General features: G+C 36.6%; 1 protein-coding gene and 1 non-coding gene across 2 annotated transcripts in view; one reads left to right on the forward strand and one right to left on the reverse strand.

The window, feature by feature from the left end:
• Window positions 1–20,208, forward strand: part of COL4A5 (collagen type IV alpha 5 chain) — a 244,253-nt gene extending 224,045 nt beyond the window's left edge. Inside the window, exons 42-51 of the mRNA XM_066356015.1 lie at window positions 2,184–2,317; window positions 5,334–5,406; window positions 5,541–5,612; window positions 6,424–6,552; window positions 8,165–8,263; window positions 10,253–10,465; window positions 13,693–13,870; window positions 17,020–17,134; window positions 17,472–17,644; window positions 18,606–20,208. Of these exons, the coding sequence (XP_066212112.1) occupies window positions 2,184–2,317; window positions 5,334–5,406; window positions 5,541–5,612; window positions 6,424–6,552; window positions 8,165–8,263; window positions 10,253–10,465; window positions 13,693–13,870; window positions 17,020–17,134; window positions 17,472–17,644; window positions 18,606–18,687 (1,268 nt within the window). The 3' untranslated portion in view covers window positions 18,688–20,208. The remainder of the gene's footprint in view (window positions 1–2,183; window positions 2,318–5,333; window positions 5,407–5,540; window positions 5,613–6,423; window positions 6,553–8,164; window positions 8,264–10,252; window positions 10,466–13,692; window positions 13,871–17,019; window positions 17,135–17,471; window positions 17,645–18,605) is intronic.
• LOC136386654 (small nucleolar RNA SNORA51) lies at window positions 1,665–1,795 on the reverse strand. Its single transcript, XR_010748011.1, has one exon. It is a non-coding gene; the product is annotated as a small nucleolar RNA SNORA51 (small nucleolar RNA).
• Window positions 20,209–20,581: the final 373 nt, after the last annotated feature.

Consider the following 20,581-nt stretch of genomic DNA (forward strand, 5'->3'; position numbering starts at 1 on the left):
TTCAAACAACCTGATAAAATAGGTTGTCCCTACTGTAAAAGTAAAAATTTCCATTTTTTTTAAATTGAATTTATTAGGGTGACATCAGTTAATAAGATTGTATAGGTTTCAAGTATACATTTCTATGATACATGAGCTATATACTGCACTGTGTGTCCACCACCCAAAGTTAAATCATCTCCCATTGTCTTATATTTGGCCCCTTTACACTTTATTACCCTCCCACCCCCTTTTTTCTGTAAAACACTGTACTTTTGTCTGTCTATGAGTTTCAGTTTATCCCAAATATTAGTGAAATCATATTGTTCTTAGCTTTTTCTGATAGACTTATTTCACTAAGCATAATATTCTCAAGGCTCATCCATGAAGATGTTTTATATATATATATATATATATATGTATATATATATATATATATATATATATATATATATATATATATATATATGGAATTTCCATTTTAAAGAAAAAAAATTGAGGCCAAGGAAATTAATAGACTTACTAATGATTAATGGAGAGGGGAATGCAACCCAGAGTCTAGCTCCAATGTCTGGCATTCTTAATCTGGATGCCATGCTGCCTTGTTAGCACCTAGCCAATAATTCTGTGTTTTAAGAGTATTGGAAAGGGAACTAAAGTCCAAATTTTATTTGCGATTAAAAAAATGACTCTTTGTGAAGATGCCAACTAGACTTTTGTTGTTGATCACTTAGTAGTGCATACAGATGTCAAGTTACAATGTTGTACACCTAAAGTTTATATAATATTAAATAGCAACTTTGCTTCAATAAAAAAGATAACCCTTTATGCATATGGAAGCATGAACTCCTTATTCTAAGTTCACATGCCTGTGATATTTCTTATGTATCTCCTTTTTGTTGTTGAAGCCAATGAAAAATGAATATTACTAGAGGAGAGAGAAGTTGTATAAGTGATAACTATTGGCTGTTATTTAGGGCTTCATGATTATTTTATTAAGGCAAGACTACTTAGTCTCAGCCTCAGTCACTGTTTAGCACTCGGCAAGCAAGTAACAGTTCTCAACTAGTGACAAAAGATGTGACCATTGATATAATTTCCTTGGTTGCTTAATAGCCATATCTTTATTTAGAAAGGAAAATTAAAACATAAAGAAAAGAGCTTAACAAAATTCCATTTTTAATTATTTTATCTATCTGCAGGATATATGCAGAATTCTTTTTTCAGAAACTTTTAAAATGTAAAGAATATGAAAATATTGTTAAACTAAATATAAAAGTAGTATATTAAATCAATTAACTTCTTATACTTTAAAATATCCCCATGTATTAAGCAGTCACTGTAGTGAACTTGAACAGTTTACTTAAATAACTATCTTAATTGCATGGTAATACAAGCTGAATAAAAGTAACTACTTACAGGTAAAATAATTTGATTTTAATCACATTGAGACAAATAACTTGATTCCAGAGTTGCCTTGCTCTGTAGCAGTGATTCTGAAAGTGTGGTCCAGAAGAACCAACAGCTTTAACTACAGGGCATTTGCTAGAATACAAATTCTTGGGCCTTTCCCCAGCCTTCCTGAATCCAAAATGCTTAGGGTAGGTCCAAGAATCTGTTTTAACAAGCTTTCCTGGGGATTCTGATGTATGTTTCTTTTTTTTTTTTTTTAGTTTTTTTTCCCCCCATGTCCCCCCATTCACAATACAGACCAGGCAAAGGGTCTGGGCTGAGGTGTAGACGGGTGGGTTTACTCTGCCTCCTCTTTCTGTACAGTCAGTGTAAGAACACAGCCTGCGGTAAGCACTGGGAGGCCCTGATGTATGTTTCAATATGAGAATAGTGCCCTATGGTGTCCATTTCCTTTGACTCAAATTAAACCAATGTTATAGAAGCAATATTGATTATAATGTTCTGAGTTCTTTCTTTACATATGAGTGTACTGTATTTAATATATAATATAATAAAGTGCAAATTGAAGCTATCTGCAAACCAGTGTTAATAACCAAAACAAACAAACAAAAAAAAAAACAAAGAAAAAACAGCTTAAGGAGTTAGCATAGGCCCATATTTAAAGTATTTTAATGTAGCCTGAATTTGATTCTACGAACTAATAGTATTTAGTTGACTGATATTTTAAAAGCTAACTTTTATGCTATTTGTATGCTATCCTGACATGTGATCATTTGTTGTGCATTATCAAGGTCTACCAGGTCCAGAAGGTCCCCGGGGTCTCCCTGGAAATGGAGGTATTAAAGGAGAGAGAGGGAACCCAGGGCAACCTGGGCAACCTGGCTCACCTGGTTTGAAAGGAGATCAAGGACCACCAGGACTACAGGTAAGAAATGATAGTAGATATTTGATGAGAAAGGGATGTAGGTGTTTGCAAGCAAAATGAGAATTCCAAGCTGTCTTATTTTAATTTGCATTTACTGGTCAAGCCTCTATGCATGGTTTAGTAGTGAATGACAAAAAAGAAAAAGGCAACTTGCTTATCTTCTTCCAACTGAAGAGACTTTGCTACCTTTTAGGTAAAGAACTCTTCAAAAGTTACTTTACCTGGAGTCTTTGGTATTTTTTAATGCTTATTTTATTGATCTTAGATAGAGGAAGGAAGAGAGCAGGAAAGAGACAGGAACATCTGTTCCTGTATGTGCCCTGAGTGGGGATCAAACCAGCAACCTCTGCACTTCAGGACGATGCTCTAACCAACTGAGCTATCTGGCCAGGGCACATGTAGTATTTAGATATAAGAAACTTCATGTCAGTGAAAGCAAATTTATAAAAGGAGACATATATATATATATATAAGAGTATTGCATCTAGAAGAGTACACTCAAGGGGAAGTAATTATGGTGAATGGAGATATTTTAGACTTTGAAATTTGATAGTAAGTATTAGGGTCAAATTTTAGCTCCACTGCATACTTCTGCTGTGTTTATGGGAAAGGCAGATTGATATTTTGTATTTCTTTCCTCACCTGTAAAAAGAGAGGAATAGTATATTTCTACATCTATTTTCATGCACTTTCCACTTGTTCCGAGGGACCCAGAAAGTTCATTATTTTTTATAGATCCTCAAAGCTTCTTCCATTCTTTCAGGAAGGTTGTTGTTATATTTGGCAGCCAACACAGTCTGGGCTAAGTTTTTTCCTTATGGGGCTGTTTTATGTAACAGGGGGAAACAATCTGAAGAAGCGACCCTTAACAATTTTTTAACAACTAACCTGTATTTCTCACGGCATTGCTATTTTTCTGGACACCGACACTTAAAATTGTAGCTCTGTCTTTATTCATACGTGCTCCCTACCTCATTCATTTCCCATGGAGTTCTAGTTCACATGCTGTTATACCTGATTCAAGATTGCTTGATATCAATATTTTATCAATATAGTATTATCAAGTTCTATTCATTTTCTTTTTTTGCAAGTTCTTATATGTATTTGTACTTTTCTATTTTTTTTTATTTGGAAATAATGTTAAATGTATAGAAAAATTGAAAACATGGTGAAAAACCTTCCACGTATCATTTACCCAGATGAACCAATTGTTAACGTATTTTCTCATTTGTTTTCTATACTTATGTGTTGTGCAAATATATATCTAAAACATTTGAGAACTAGTTGTATCTATCATGGCCTTTTACCACTAAATACTTCAGTGCATAAAATTTGTAAGATTAAAGGATTTTTTATATAACCACATTATAATTTTCAACTCCTGGAAATTAAATATCAATATAATACACTACCTATTCCAATTGTGTCAATGCTCTTTCTAGCGTTTCCCCTGATAAAAGATCCCAGACCAAATCATGCATTGCATTTAGCTGTCATAACTCTTTATTATCTTTTAACATGAAACAATTTCTAAACTTCTTTCTTTCTTTCCCGATCTTGATATTTTTGGAAAAATGCAACCCCTTCCCATTTAAAAAAAAATAGATTTATTTTTTTTTGGTTTATTTTTTCTTTAGGTTTTGCATCCCAGCTGGAATACTACATGAGCGATTTTGTGTCATCCTCAGATATGGAGACTCAAGTTATCTGGTTTCTCCATTATATGCTTATAATTTTCTTCCTTGTAACCAAGAAACAAAACTACAGAAAGGCATGCATTAAAATCATGTAAGGCACTGGCCAGTTTGGTCCTGGATAGAGTATCAGCCTGACATGGAGATGTACCGGTTCAATCCCTGATCAGGGCACACAGAAGAAGCGTCCATCTGCTTCTCTCCCTTCTGCCCTTCCATTTCTGCAGCCAGTGGCTTGATTGGTTCATGAGTCAACCCTGGGCACTGCGGATAACTCGGTTGATTCGAGCATCAGCCCCAGATGAGGGTTGTTGGGTGGATCTCAATCATAGCGCATGCGGGAGTCTGTCTGTCTATCTCCTCTCCCCTCATTTTAAAAAAAATAAAAAGGTCTTCCAGTGTACTGCTTCTCATCAAAATCTCCCTTTAAATTTTTTCCTTTACCAGTCAGTAATATTACAGGGGCAAATGATTTTCCAACCTTTAGCACTACGTACTTATATAACAGTTGGCCCTACTGTAAGATAGACTCTGATTTCTTCCATTTATTGTCTATTTATTATCAGTATGGGCTCATAAATTGTTTTTAATGATTTCTAGTTCTTGAACTATCACTACTTATTTTGATGTTCAAATTGTCTTAGATTTGGGAATCCCTTCAAACTGGATCCTATCTCTTTCTGACATACATGTTTCTCCTTTTTGTTTTTTAACCATTTTCTAGCATTTTTAGCATGATGTGGTGTTCCAAGTCCCCTTTTCTTTTCTACTAATAATAGTTTTATTGTCTTACACTTATCCTTTTAGGCTCATTCTAAAGATATTTTCAACTTTTCTTCTTCACATAGTTTTCTTGACCTTCAAACCCAGTTAATTAATAGGTCCTAATATATAATTTTTCCTAAGTCTTTCAGATGTTATCATTTCTGCACATGGAATTCTAATCCAAGTACTTATCACCTCAGAGCTACATTTTAAAAAAAGTAGTGTTTTTGCTAATTGTAGTAAAAGAATGTCTATCATTTATTAAGCATACAGTGCTAATCATTTTTCTAAATACTTAATATGAACCATCTCATTTAATACTTGCAACAATCTCATAAAGTAGATATTATTATTTTCTCTGTGAGTGAGAAAACCATGGATCAAAGAGGTTACATAATCAACTCCAGCTCACACCAGCTAATAAGAGGCAAAACTGGGATTTGAATCCTGGAAGTTTAACTCTAGAACCAGTGTTATATATCAATATGCAGTACCACTTATAATCTTACTCTCCCCCTCCATTTTTTTCTCTAAAATTAATGATTTTATTTATTCAGGGTAATCCTGGCCGGCCAGGTCTCAATGGAATGAAAGGAGATCCTGGTCTCCCTGGTGTTCCAGGATTTCCAGGTATTTGAAAGGATGTTTTGTGGTTCCCCTTTCTATTAAACACATTTAGGACAAGCTACCCATTTTCTGACTTGACTGGGCAAAGGCTGTGGTCCTGGTGCTCTGCTGAACAATTATATACACCTTCTTTGCAGGCATGAAAGGTCCCAGTGGAGTTCCTGGTTCAACTGGCCCTGAGGGGGTTCCAGGACTTATTGGTCCCCCAGGTAAGAATTATTTTTGTAACTACTTACACCTGATACTTAAATAAATCAAAGAGTTTGAAAGTTTGCATTTCTTCTTTCAACCAAACTTTCAGTCTTAACCCCTAACAACTGAAGCAAAATAGACAAGACTCTCTCTCTACTTACTAATCTCTCAAGCTATTTTATTAATGTCATATCGGGACCAGACCTTTTATGTTTAAAATAGATGAAGGACTAACAAGAATGTTGCACTTAGATTTTTTTTTATTGCCTAGTATACTGACTTTTCCACATTCAATTGAACACATCACAAGAGGAAGTCACATAGATATGTTTTGATATAAAAATAGTTTTTTTATTGTTTGTTTTTTAGCTGACTTATAAAGGTTTCCTATAAACTGTGAAATAAGGCATCTGCTAAATTCCCTTATTTGTTCAATAGGTCCCTTGACAAGCACAACAAACACGAACTGCAAATGATGTTAGAATTATAATGGACCTGTCAGGAAGTAGACTTGTCTTCCCCTGACACCAGTGTTCACAGATTTGACACGAATTAGATAATATACTAATCAAGTCATGCTTCCAAGCTTGAAAATAAGGACAATATGACTAATTTTTTCATTGGCCTTAAGAAAATGTTGTTTCATCAATCTTCTGGGTAGATAATAATAATTTTCCCAAACATATTTCTGTTCAACATGACAACATTCCCATACACATAACTTGTTTCTCTCATACCAGTTCTTATTCTGACTTTAGGTCACTTTGACATTCATTCCTTCTAACTTTTCTCTTCCCTACCTTTAAATGTATGTGTTTTGACATTTAGGTCCCCCTGGATTACCTGGTCCTTCAGGACAGACCATTATAATCAAAGGAGATGCTGGTCCACCAGGGGTCCCAGGCCAGCCTGGATTTAAAGGTTTACCAGGACTCCCAGGACCTCAAGGATTACCAGGTACCTTTGCAGATCGTGTTTTTAAGCCTTATCTATTTAAGAACATTTTTCTAATTCTCCTTTCACTTGTCAGAGTTTGTTTCTGACAGTAGGAGCCTTAGCAACTGGTAGGACACCAGACTACCACAAGTTCCATTTCCTTCTTTCCTTCCTTCCTTCCTTCCTTCCTTCCTTCCTTCCTTCCTTCCTTCCTTCCTTCCTTCCTTCCTTCCTTCCTCCTTTCCACTCCACTCCACTCCACTCTTTTCCTTTCCTTTCCTTTCCTTTCCTTGCCTTGCCTTGCCTTGCCTTGCCTTGCCTTTTCCTTTTCCTTTTCCTTTTCCTTTTCCTTTTCCTTTTCCTTTCCCTTCCCTTCCCTTCCCTTCCCTTCCCTTCCCTTCCCTTCCCTTCCCTTCCCTTCCCTTTCCTAACTTCTTTCTTTTTCAGTTTCTAATGTCTTAACTTCTTTTAGTCCCAGTCCAATTTCTTCTAGCTCCTCTGGGTATTCTAATTTGAATGATTAAGTTAGTGTTGTTTAAAAGGCTATAATTAAATTAATTTTCATTTAAGAATCTGCTGCTTTCTTTATCTCAGCTACTAGAAGGATAGGAAGCTGATTTGGTGCACCATTATTTCCCCACAGTGAAGCCTCATGATTTTAGAACTAAACCTTGTTTAGTTGGCCATTTGAGTCTATGCTTGAAGCCAACTTTGATTATTAAAAATATATCTAGAAACGAATCTCACTGTCTCTCATTAAGTGACTGAGTGGCAGTCTTTCCATAAATAAAAGGTACCAGGCAGTAGCAACCTTACTTATGGTGGGATAGATAACAAAAGTTGGGACTCATACTCCTATCTTGTTTTGAAGACAATGAGAACACAACTGTCATCATATAGGAATCTCCACAGAGACAAATAGATTGTTTAAAATGAATACTACTCTATTATGGATTCTTGCTGTATTGGCCAAGAGTTTGCTTAAAGGCTTTAATCACTGTAAAAAAAATAGAAGACTAGATAAAGAAGATGTGGCACATATACACCATGGTATATTATTCAGCCATAAGAAATGATGACATCGGTTCACTTACAACAAAATGGTGGGATCTTGATAACATTATACGGAGTGAAATAAGTAAATCAGAAAAAAAACAAGAACTGCATGATTCCATACATTGGTGGGACATAAAAACGAGACTAAGAGACATGGACAAGAGTGTGGTGGTTACGGGGGGGTGGGGGGAAGGAAGGAGGGAGAGGGGGAAGGGGTGGGGGAGGGGCACAAAGAAAACTAGATAGAAGGTGACAGAGGACAATCTGACTTTGGGTGATGGGTATGCAACATAATTGAATGACAAGATAACCTGGACATGTTTTCTTTGAATATATGTAAATATATGTACCCTGATTTATTTATGTCACCCCATTAAAATAAAAAAATTTTTATAAAAAAATGAATACTAATTCCTTGTCTGCATCCTTTTTCCTGAGTTTGAGCTATTCCTTTTGTATTAAACACAAAACTAGATTTTAAATTCAGTGACAATCAAAGACCTGAAGACTCCTAGATATGTCTGGGTGTTGAATTATGGTGCTTACATTTGGAAACCTTATTTCTTCTTTCCTGTAGGTCCAATTGGCACTCCAGGAGATCCTGGACGCAATGGACTCCCTGGCTTTGATGGTGCAGTAGGGCGCAAAGGAGACCCAGGTCTGCCCGGCCAGCCAGGTGCGACAACTAAAACATTGCTGCTGCTGACATTTAAGTATTGATTATGTCTGGACATATGGCCTCCAACTGGGGCTGTGAGAGCCTCCTCTTGAGATAGTAAGGCTTTCTGGTAAATCTGTTGTTGGAGAACAGATACAAGGAGATTTGTAAGTATAAGAGAAGTATAGAAATACTGTTTTTATTTATGTGTTTGGAGCACTGGAAAACCCAGAACTTTCTCAAAATGGGGATTTTACAGGTACAAGCTGTATTTTCCTGTTCTGATAATTTTTAGTATGTGTCCCATGACCATCCTGAAACTATTGTGAATCCTTCCACATTTGAAGCTATCATGGCCCTGGCCATTGGCCCAGTGTGCAGACATCCCGGATTCGATCCCCAATCAGGGCACACATGAGAAGTGACCATCTGCTTCTCTTGCCCATCCTGTCTCCTTTTTCTCTCTCTTCTCCTCTGACAGCCAATGACTTGATTGGTTTGAGTATCTGCCCCAGGTGCTGAAGATAGCTTGGTTGGGCTAAGCGTTGGCCCAAAGCTGGGGATTACCAGGTGGATCCCGATCGAGGTACATGCGGGAGTCTGTCTTTCTATCTCCCCTCCTCTCACTTGAAAAAATAAAAAAAAATTAAAAATGAAATAAAAAATGAAAATATCACAAAAGAATACAATTTCCATTATAAATTTCAGTAAATATATCTGCAAAGTTTAAGTGCTCTACATAAAACTTTGAGAGTTATAGTATTTTTTTATACTAAGATGATAAATTGATTTTTGAGGCAACTTATTAATAGGTGCTCCTCATAATATTGTATTGGTCTTTTTTAAATTTTATTTATTTATTTATTTATTTATTTTAGTGAGGAGAGAGAGAGAGAAAGAGAGAGAGAGTGAAGGGGGGAAAAGCAGGAAGCATCAACTCCCATATGTGTCTTGATTGGGCAAGCCTAGGGTTTCAAACCAGTGACCTCAGCATTCCAGGTCGATACTTTATCTACTGCACCACTACAGGTTAGGCATATTGGTATCTATTAGATTTCTAATCTGTACTCAACTTACTTCCAAAAATAATTTGATTCAATTTACAATAAAAATACACTAAAGATATCTAAAAAAGAAAATGTTATAAATTCAACATTTTTCACGTGTGTTAAAAACTCTAGAAAATATAAATTAACTCTAAATAATGTAAACATGAAGAGTTTGTACTGGCAAAAAGATGTCATAGCAATAAGGCAGAATGCTGATACTTATGGCCTTCCTAGAACCAATACCCTGCCATTTCATTAACTGTCTTTCTAGGGAAGAGACCATAGAATGTCATCTTTATCACATGGGTATTGCTGTGACATTTCCCCAAAATGAAAATTTGTACACACAGTGGTCCAAAGCTTGTATATAAAGAAATTTTAAAAAGTAACTCAAATCAAGAGGATATATGGAAAAAGGGAACCAGTCGTAGATTGAAAATAGACATTTTTAAAAGGCTTCTCTAGAGTGTCCTACCTATACTCTAAACAAAAGGTATGCCTGAGACTAATTCCCTAGACAGATTCTAAGGGAAATGTTTTTCAGCACTGAAGCTGGCAGACTGATGACAACCACACCCTTTCTTACTTATTGATGAACAAAACAGCATGATGAAATTTTATAATAGAGTTTGGACTTCTTTGATACAGCAAGAGACTAGATAACATGCAGACATCCCAAATAAACATCACTTCTACCCATCTAAGGTTCCAAGTACCCCATATTTATTTAGTGCTTCATGTGTTCAACCAAATCTAGACAGAATATATATATATATTTGAAGGTAGGGACCATATTTTATTTATTTCCAAACAAATGATATTTGACAATGGTCTTATAGAAACCCTATAAATATTGACTAAATTAACTAATCAAATGAGGTCATAATCTTTTGTCAACAGACATAATAGTGGTTTATAGCTCATTTAATCTTGTATACTGATGATTCCATGGAAATAGGTACCCGTGGTTTGGATGGTCCCCCTGGGCCAGATGGACTGCAAGGTCCCCCAGGTCCCCCTGGAGATTCCTCTATGGTCCATGGATTCCTCATCACACGGCACAGCCAGACAACAGATGCACCACAATGCCCACAGGGAACTGTCCAGGTTTATGAAGGTTTTTCTCTCCTGTATGTACAAGGAAATAAAAGAGCTCACGGTCAAGACTTGGGTGAGATATTTGATATCTTATTTCTTACTATGTCTGATTTTTTTTTATTTGAAAATCATATTGTGTTCTAGAGTAGCTTTGACCAAAGTACATCTCTCTATTCTTGCGGGATTTCCAAATTGAAGACCATGTCAAGGGCAGCTGAATATATTTACTATGAGTTTAAAATAAATGATATTTAACTTTAAACTCAAAGCACTGATTAGCCTAGTGTGAGGTTGGTTGACGGATGCAGCTGGACTGGATAACTCTCCCTTTTCCAGTCCTCAAGATTTCATTGTACAGAATTTTGACATTAGATTTTGGGGTCACATAGGTTGACCTGGGACTGCCTATTTTAAGGATCACTATCACCTTTGCCTCCATAAAAACATTTAAGGTGATATTTTGTGTTCCTAGTTTCTGAGATCTCTGCACTAAGAAGCCTACTGAGGTCTCTTTAGCTGTGCCAGTCTGTGAAAAATGGTTCTGTAGCAACACAGACCTCCAGGGGTCTGCTCGGCTTACTCTGTTCCCAGTGCTTATGGCCATACCTATTGGGCAGGTCTGGGCCACTAGAGTAAGCACATCCACTTATGTGGAAGACAGTAGTCACAGGTTATTTTTTCAAGCCAAGTAAATTAGTAATATTCTCAACAACTTTCTTCTCCCTCTTCTACTTTTCATCTTTCCTCCGCTATTTTTGCTTCCATTATATATTGTTGTTTTTTTCTAATTTTACTATCAACAAACCTTTGTTGTGAAAGTACTCTTCTATTTTAGACAACCTCTATATTCTTTTTTCATAAAAGTATTTTCCTTTTAATCTATTCTTCACCATTAGAGTCTACCTTATACCCATAATCGATCTTGCATACTTAAAATATTTGACCTATAAAGTCAGTACGAACTATTAGAAGTGTTTGAGCACCATGGAATTAAAAATATAAGAGAAACACAAAAAGAATTTAGGAACCTGCTATCCAGTATGTCACTATAACTTGTCAAAATACATTCACTAAGTCAAACAAGGGCTGTCATAGTATGCATTCAGAGGCCCACATAGGGTCCAGTATCCCAAGGGTGATCCTTATTGCAGAATATCTGCTAAAACTAACAGAAGTATAAATTATAGATATCTTGGTGGCTCAACAAAGCATAAAGGTAGTTATAGCTTTGATGTTAAAGAAACAATTACTTAGTCAAATAAATACTTGGTGTTGGATTCTTGAAAGGATATTTCCAGCTCTGTTCTTAATTAGGTAGTGATGTTACTTGTATATTTAAATTATTTTATATTTCAAAAGGACTTTTATATTTATCAGACAATTTCATCTTTACAACTAAGATCAAGAAATATATAGGTCAGGTGTTTTTTTTTTTTCATTTTATACACAAATAAATTGGCTAAGAGATTAAGTGATTTACTCAAAGCCACACATTCAGAATCTGATGGAGATAAGAGTTGACTACAACAGTTACGAATTCTGAATCCATTCATTTTTTTAATCATGCCAATTTGTTATTCACTGCCACATTCAGCCATTTCCAGTCTGAAATAAGCATACCCCTTTGAATAAATGAGTAATTACCAAGAGATATACAGACATAATTTTAAAGGAATCAATTCAAATCCTACACTTTCATGTTTTTTTCTCCTAATGTTGAACTGCCTGGGTATATGCTTTGGAGAAATAGTATCCCTTTTCACTATCAGCCATCTTCCACTTTTTATGAAAATAATTATGCTGCAGCACATTGCCTTGAAGTGTGAAAGGCTTTCGGAGACAAATTCAAAAGGGCAATTAAAAATAATAGTTTTCTTAAAATATCTATTAACAGAGGCTCTATAATTCCCTTCGAATTCATCTCATTAATAAGTATATTTACAATAAAAGTTTACATTTTATGTTTAGTAATTATATCTGTATTTTTTTACCACTTGTGAATTAATAACTGTAATGATGACAACTCAAAGTAAAATATTTGACATGTAAAGCTTCATGGTCGCAGTAAGTTATTAAAAGTTACTGTAAATTTTTGTTTCAGAGAAATATGACAGGATGATCATTAAAAGACTTTCAAAAGTAAGAAATGCATTAGAATAAAACTGTGTGAGAAGTGGAATGGAAATACAATTTTTAAATGCAAAAGTAGCGTAAAATAATTTCCAATTGCTAAAACCCAGCTTATGTACTTTTAAAAATGTTTATTGTTAAGTTTAAATTATTACACTGGATACAGTTAAAACAGTGATATAAAGGTTTTTTAAAATATATATAAATATTCACAAAACCCTAGAAATGATAACTGACAATGTTGAAATGTCCGTAGCCTCCAGTATTACAAAGCAGAGTGTACAAGGGTGAGTTTGGAGCCCAGAGCCAATAACTACTAACTTTAATAACTGGTGCAGTATCAACTTAAACTTCTGATGAAAATTTTATGTATCAACTTAAAAATGTGTGAAGGGTACATCATTTTTCATGCTTCTTTTGTGAGTAAATGAGAATAGAAAGGCTTGATCACTGATAGAGATAATCTCTATTGCTCCTACCAGGCCGGATATTCGATTTCTTTTACTTTTCACTGACATTCTTCCCTTATCTCTTCTTTACTTTTTTTTTTTTATTATTCACTTGCAAACCTGTCCGTGGTTGCTGTACATATTGGTCAGCACTCCAATTGTCCCTAGGCTTAAAGAAATTACAAACCCACACAAGATAGATACTGGGGATGACTTGTAAGAAGAGAGGAAAGCTTGGAGAGGAAATATAGATGTGATATGATATTATAAGGATTTGGCTTCTGCTCCTCACACATCCACAAGAAATCACCCAGTATTCTTCACAAGACAACACCATTTTAAAAACTGTGTCGGGAAACATATATAATGAGCTTCCACAATAAATGTCTACATAAATTGCAAAATATATTCTGATCTCAAAAATGTTCAAATCTAAGTGAATAGGCATCTTAAAATTGAATAAATAAAGTACAGGGGTTGGCAAAAGTAGCTTTACATTTGTTCATATGGAAACTAATACAATATCTAATAAATAAGAATACAAGAATAAACTGTTTTATGTAATCACAACTGTAAATCTACTTTTGGCCACCACTGTATATTTATTATCTAAGAAATGTGGCCACGTTTGTCTTTGAAATGTTGTTTGTTACTGTTTTAGGAGAAATGAAAGTATCATCCTGATGCAGTCCCTCGTCTTTTTCTCCCTGATTCTTTCTAGGGACAGCCGGCAGCTGCCTCCGTCGCTTCAGTACCATGCCTTTCATGTTCTGCAACATTAACAATGTTTGTAACTTTGCTTCAAGAAATGACTATTCTTACTGGCTCTCCACCCCAGAGCCCATGCCAATGAACATGGAGCCCCTGAAGGGCCAGAGCATTCAGCCATTCATTAGTCGGTGAGACATTGATAAAGCTTTGACTTGTTGCAGTCCCCAGTTAGATTAGCACCTCAGAAATGAGTCCAAAACTAATAATCGGACCATACTTCTCTCAGGTTAGGTAGAATAGAGGTGTCTTTATAATATTCGATTTAGTATTTACTTTAATTTATATTTATTGGTGATCTTTTTTATCCAGGCCCCAAGATAGACATAGTGTAATATATGAAGAGCTTACAGTCTAGTCATATGCTGCTATAAAAAATTAGGGGATATTTCAAAATGAGTATGAAGCTATAAAATATCCCCTAATTTTTGTGAGCAGTTTATATTTAAATCTAATTGGAGAAATCCGGGATGACTATACAGAAGAAATATATTTTGAACTGGTTAGTCCTTGAAGGATAGGGAACAATTGAGACACAGGCAGTTATAAGGGAGAAGAACATACAAGGTAGAGAACATGGGAATAGGTAGTAGATTGATGTATTTAGAACAGGGGTCCCCAAACTACGGCCCGCGGGCCACATGCGGCCCCCTGAGGCCACTTATCCGGCCCCCGCCGCACTTCCGGAAGGGGCACCTCTTTCATTGGTGGTCATTGGCAGCATCGCTCACGTACAGTACTACTTCCAGTGACGCGGGATGCACGCGTCACGGCTCCGGAAGCACGTCATATCACTTGTTACGGCTAGCAGTGACAAATATGGAACCGGACATTGACCATCTCATTAGCCAAAAGCAGGCCCATAGTTCCCATTGAAATACTGGTCAGTTTGTTGATTTAAATTTACTTGTTCTTTATTTTAAATATTGTATTTGTTCCTGTTTTGTTTTTTACTTTAAAATAAGATATGTGCAGTGTGCATAGGGATTTGTTCATAGTTTTTTTTATAGTCTGGCCCTCCAACGGTCTGAGGGACAGTGAACTGGCCCCCTGTGTAAAAAGTTTGGGGACCCCTGATTTAGAATGTACTTTGTAAAGGTTACATTGTGAGAAGGAAGATTGGGTTGTAAGCTTGTACACAGTTTCAGATTTTAGTTTGGGATTTCTTTGCTATATAATGGGGAGCCCTAAAAAGTTTTTGACCTTCATTTCAGGGAAGAATACAAAAACATTGGTGTGTAACATAGATTACAGAGGGGATAGTCCTGAGGTAGAGAGATCAGTTAGATTGAAGGTATTGTAATAATCCTGGTAGAACTGGATTGGAACTCTCAATGGGGGACATGTATCATTTTAATAGAATAAGATAAGATTTTGCAGTTGATTAGCTATGAGAAAGATGAACTGATAACAGAAGTTTGGGGCATGGGTAACGAAGAAGAGAGTGGTACTATTCACAGAGATTTCCTAGAGTTTTGTCAGGCTAGAACCCTAGTTTAATTTGATCTCTTAGGCATAGTAGAGACTGCATTTTCATTCTGATCATAACCCAATTTATCTGAGAATGCCATAATAGAGGGTGAATCATTGGAAAGTCGTTTTGTGTGTGTGTGTGCATGTGTGTGTGTGTGTGTGTTTTACCTTGAATATAAAGGCTAAAACTAGTCCAGCCTATTTTAGTAGCAAATTCAGGGTGCTCATTTTGTTTTTTGTTTTAGAGACAGAGACAGACATGGACAGACAGACGAGAAAGGAGAGAGATGGGAAGCATCAATTATTTGTTGCAGCACCTTAGTGGTTCATTGATTGCTTTCTCATATGTGCCCTGACCTGGGGGGTCCAGCCGAGCCAGTGACACTTTGCTCAAGTCAATGGCCTTGGGCTTAAACCAGTGACCTTGGGCTTCAAGCCAGAGGCCATGGGCGCAAGCCAACAACCTTTGGACTCAAACCAGCGACCATGGGGTCATGTCTGTAATCCCATGCTCAAGCCAGTAACCCCGCAATCAAGCCGGATGAACCCACGCTCAAGCTAGTGACCTTAGGGTTTTGAAGCTGGGTCCTCAGCATTCCAGGTCAATGCTCTAACCACTGTGAGACCACCTGGTCAGGCCAGGGTACCCTTTTTAAATACATTTGTCTAAATCCTTTCGGAATTGACTTTTTTGTTATTTTTGTCCATCCCAACTCTTGGGAGTAAAAGTTCCCCTAAAGTATTCCTTGTTTTGTAGATAAACTTTCCCAAGTCAGTTCAGTATTTCAAAAGGTCAGCTCATGTTCTTTATTAAAGATTTGGTAGCCTGACCAGGTATTGGTGTAGTGGATAGGGCATTGGACTGGGATACATAAGACCCAGGTCTGAGACCCCAAGGTCGCTAGCTTGAGTATGGGTTCATATGGCTTGAGAGCAGGCTCACCAGCTTGAGTGCGAGGCTGCTGGCTTGAGCATGGAATCGTAGACTTGAGCCCAAAGGTTGCTGGCTTGAAGCCCAAGTTCACTAGTTTGAGCAAGGGATCAATCGTTCTGCTGTAGCCCCCTGGTCAAGACACATACGGTAAATCAATCAATGAGCAACTAACATGCTGCAATGAAGAATTGATGCGTCTCATCTCTCTCCCTTCCTGTCTGTTTGTCCCTATCTGTCCCTCTCTCTGTTTCTGTAAAAAAAAGATTTGGTAGACTCAGCTATGTTTACTCTGTTGCTGTTTTACTTGCTTTTGTAGATTTAAGCCACATCTCCAAGTTCCTGGGTACCTACCCAGTGTTCTGGATATGTACTTCTTATCCAGATAGGTTTATAAATACCATTATGGTTAATGAATACCTTTGGACCAAAGATAATGGGTGGGAGTTGAAAAATTATCTGTGTCTTTTTACAGTTTAGCAGACATTGTTCTTTCCACAGTTTCAGCATTATTAATTGTCTACTTCTAGCTGGGCACTCTGACAGCAAGCAGTATGTGCAATACACTAAGCTGCACTCTTATAGCAGTTATGGCATTGCCTATAGCACGTATGAATTTAGGACAGAATGGAAAATGAGAATGCTATAGCCATGATTCTTTAGTTTCTTGAAAAAGGTTCAGTTTTTATTTATGTTTGTTATGTAAACCAAGAGACAAGACATGGAAAAGTAGTTCTCGAAGTGCATTTTATCTTCTTTTTCTGAGCATTGAAGACACTTTAGTGGGCTTCTATACCAGGATAACTTCCAAAGAAGAGGGACTGCTATTCCCACATCGTGCTCTAGATTGTGTTTCCTCGCCCTTCCTCTCACTAGATGTGCCGTGTGTGAAGCTCCGGCTGTGGTGATTGCAGTTCACAGTCAGACCATCCAGATTCCCCGCTGTCCTCAGGGATGGGATTCTCTCTGGATTGGTTATTCCTTCATGATGGTATGAAGCACTCTTTCTTCTCTTTGTCATCCTAGCTGACTATCATATCAACATTTCTTCCCAATATGCAGAATCCCTATCATTTGTAGAGTAAGAAGCTTGATCTCAAATAGCTTCTATTCAAGTTCTGTGTTCCTCATCACACATATTCTAGAACATATTTTTATGAGCTGCATGCTGCTTTTGTTGTGTTCTTGGTGTGGGTACTGTTCTCTTACCTGTGGTTCTAGTTCCTTCACTATATTTGAATTTTGGGGCCAAATTCAGCACATAATTTTGAGTATTCACTAAGCTATGCACATGGGTGTTGTGGTACATTTTTCCTTGTCTTTTCTAGCATACAAGTGCTGGGGCGGAGGGCTCAGGTCAAGCCCTAGCTTCCCCTGGTTCCTGCTTGGAAGAGTTTCGTTCAGCTCCCTTCATTGAATGCCATGGGCGGGGCACCTGCAACTACTATGCCAATTCCTACAGCTTTTGGCTGGCCACTGTAGATGTGTCAGACATGTTTAGGTAAGGTGCTATGGCTTTAGTTTTATTTATGTCCTTAGCTTCATTCAAAGATGCTAGCGAAAAGAGAGACAACTCATGGATGGTTTATACCCAACAAATGTCAAAAATTTAGTGGACTGTGTCCTTTATTCTTTCTCGTCCTCTTCATGTACCTGGCACAGATGAGAAAAACAAACTTAGCTAATAGTAAGTACCTGTGGTTTGAGATGGCTTGGTAGCAGTTCTTCAATAGCAAAACAGACAAAGCAAGGAAAGGTCATGTGACCTGCTCAGTAACAAGTAAGGAAATGTTCAACTAGATTGAGGCCATCTCAAAAACTGAAGCTATAATCTGACTTTCCTCTCCCAGTCAAGTGAACACTTTTCCCAGGATGTTTTCAGGGCTCTCATCCAGGAGTTGAAACTAGGGAGATCACATATAACACAGGTACTTCAGGATACTTTGATTTATAGAACATTTTTGGTTTAAATATAATTTATTGCTTCTTTTGAATTGTTATCACTTAATATTTTCTTATGTGTTATCTTTAGGCATTTATTATCAATTATTCTATCATTAGTTGTCCAGATCTCCCTAATTCTAGGACTACTAGAAAAAAAATGTGTAAGAGGGAGAGACAACGGTGTACTCATATATGTTGTATAATTGTGCACCTGAAACCTGTGTAATATTGTTAACCAGTGTCACCCCAATACAATTAATTAAAAAATGATATCCAAAAAAAGAGAGACAAATAGACAAAGATATTAGTAGTGTGGAGAAGAGTCACAAAACTATCTACCAGTAATGGTCTTAGGCCGTACTGGTCACTGCACTTGATCCTATTGCTCAAAAGTTAACCGTGCAGTCATCAGGAGAGCTTCTTAAACACAAAACTAATGTTTGCATGTGAATTTGAACTAATAATAGAATGGCAATACCAAAGAGACTAATCTGATTAACTTGTTTCTTATTTCCCAGCAAACCTCAATCAGAAACGCTGAAGACAGGAGACTTGAGGACACGTATTAGCCGATGTCAAGTGTGCATGAAGAGGACATAACATTTTGAAGAATTCTTTGTGTGCTTTTAAATGTGAGATATATAAATTTTCAGATGCAATTTCTCACTCTCCCGAACTTTACCAGTGCTGCCACCAATGGTGCTACTATATATGACCAAGAGAACATGCTGAATAGTAACCATGAAGATTCAAATGTACCTCAGCAATATGCCAGAACAAGGTTGCTATTATTTTTCTACAAAAGAAATGAGGAAATGAATTTACTTTTTGGGCCCAGAATGACTTTCTCTAAGGATTATAAGATGAAGATTATATATTTTGCCCAGTGAGTAAAACAGGCACGTTAAAAATTCCATTAGAAGAATCACACTGAGTAAAATAAAAGACTGCAGTTTGGAGAAAGAATTATTTTTCATGGTGCTACTAATCCTACTGTATCCCAGGTTTTTTTAATATAAAAGTGTTAAGCTTATTTTGCTTTGTAAGTAAAGAATGTGTATATTGTATAAACAACATTTTAGTTCAAAATATTGAGTCATTTAGATGTGACCTGACATAAGTCACTCTTTATAGAAAATGTAGGCAATACTAGAGTACAGAGAGCCGGATTTTATATCAATGACTATCAAAATGAGAGAATTTATATTGCATCAAGTTACTACTGAGAGCAAATTTATTTTGAGTTTTATCCCTCAAGTTCTTACTTGACTTTTTAAATACATAGGTCATTTTAAGTCACTTTAATTATAATTTTAAACATTTTTGTCACACACTAAATTACAATACCTAATGGAGGAATTTTTCTTTTGCTATATTCTCCGACACAATACAGGATTTTCCCCATTTTAATATTTCTTACATCTTATTTTTGCTTATCCCTGACTAAGAAAAATTATCCCAAATAATTTTGAGAAACAAAAATATACAAAAACGGTAATTATTTTCCCTGTGCTTTTTTTTTCTTTCTTTTCCAAGTGAGAGGATGGGAGATAGAGAGACAAAATCTCACATGCTTTCTGAACAGAATTTGCCTGGCAACTCCCATCTGGGGCCGATGCTCTACCCATCTGGGGCCATGCTTGCAATGAGCTAATTTTAGTTCCTGAGGTAGAGGCTCCACAGAGCCATCCTCAACGCCCAGAGCTCATTCACTTGTACTAATTGAGCCATGGCTATGGGAGGAGAAAAGAGAGAGAGAGAGAGAAGAGGGGGAGGATGGAGAAGCAGATGGTCACTTCTCTTGTGTGCCCTGACTGGGAATCAAACCCAGGGCATCCACACATCAGGCCAATGCTCTACCACTGAGCCAACCGGCCAGGGCCTCTGTGTTTCTTAAGAATTATTTTTTGTGGTCTCTGTACAAGAAGTGGGAAAACAATATTTGGTTAGCCTGCTGTCTTCAATTACAAAGTCAATTGATGTTTCTTACTGTTTTTTATTCTAAACATTTTATTATAGATAGTCATAAAATACTTCATTTCCCTAGCAGTCATCTTCTCACTAAATGTTAAATCACCAATATCATTTTAATTAAAGATATCATATGTTGTAAGGATGGTTTGTTGTGTATGTCTTCAGCCTGTGTACAGAAATCTGTTCATTTATGGATAGACTACATGTCTGACATCAACAAGTACACCCTTCTAGGAGTTATATTTCATTTACATTAATATACATAAACACACAGAGAAGCAACTTGAGTTTTCTAACTATAACTTCCATTAGTCATATTTCACATACATTAACTTTCCTTATTTGGCTCCCTTCAACATAAATTTGGGCTGGGAATCAGATGAGCAAACATCAAGCCAACTGGGCCAAGAAGTATGTGGTTATTTATCAGTTCAGAGAGGCAGGAAAAGTTAGACTAGTTGGTAAACATTTAAGCTAAAATAAGGCTCTGTGTAGCTTATAGTAATCTGTATAGTTAGTT

The sequence above is a fragment of the Saccopteryx leptura genome, chromosome X (assembly GCF_036850995.1).
Source record: "Saccopteryx leptura isolate mSacLep1 chromosome X, mSacLep1_pri_phased_curated, whole genome shotgun sequence".
Classification (NCBI taxonomy): Eukaryota; Metazoa; Chordata; class Mammalia; order Chiroptera; family Emballonuridae; genus Saccopteryx; species Saccopteryx leptura.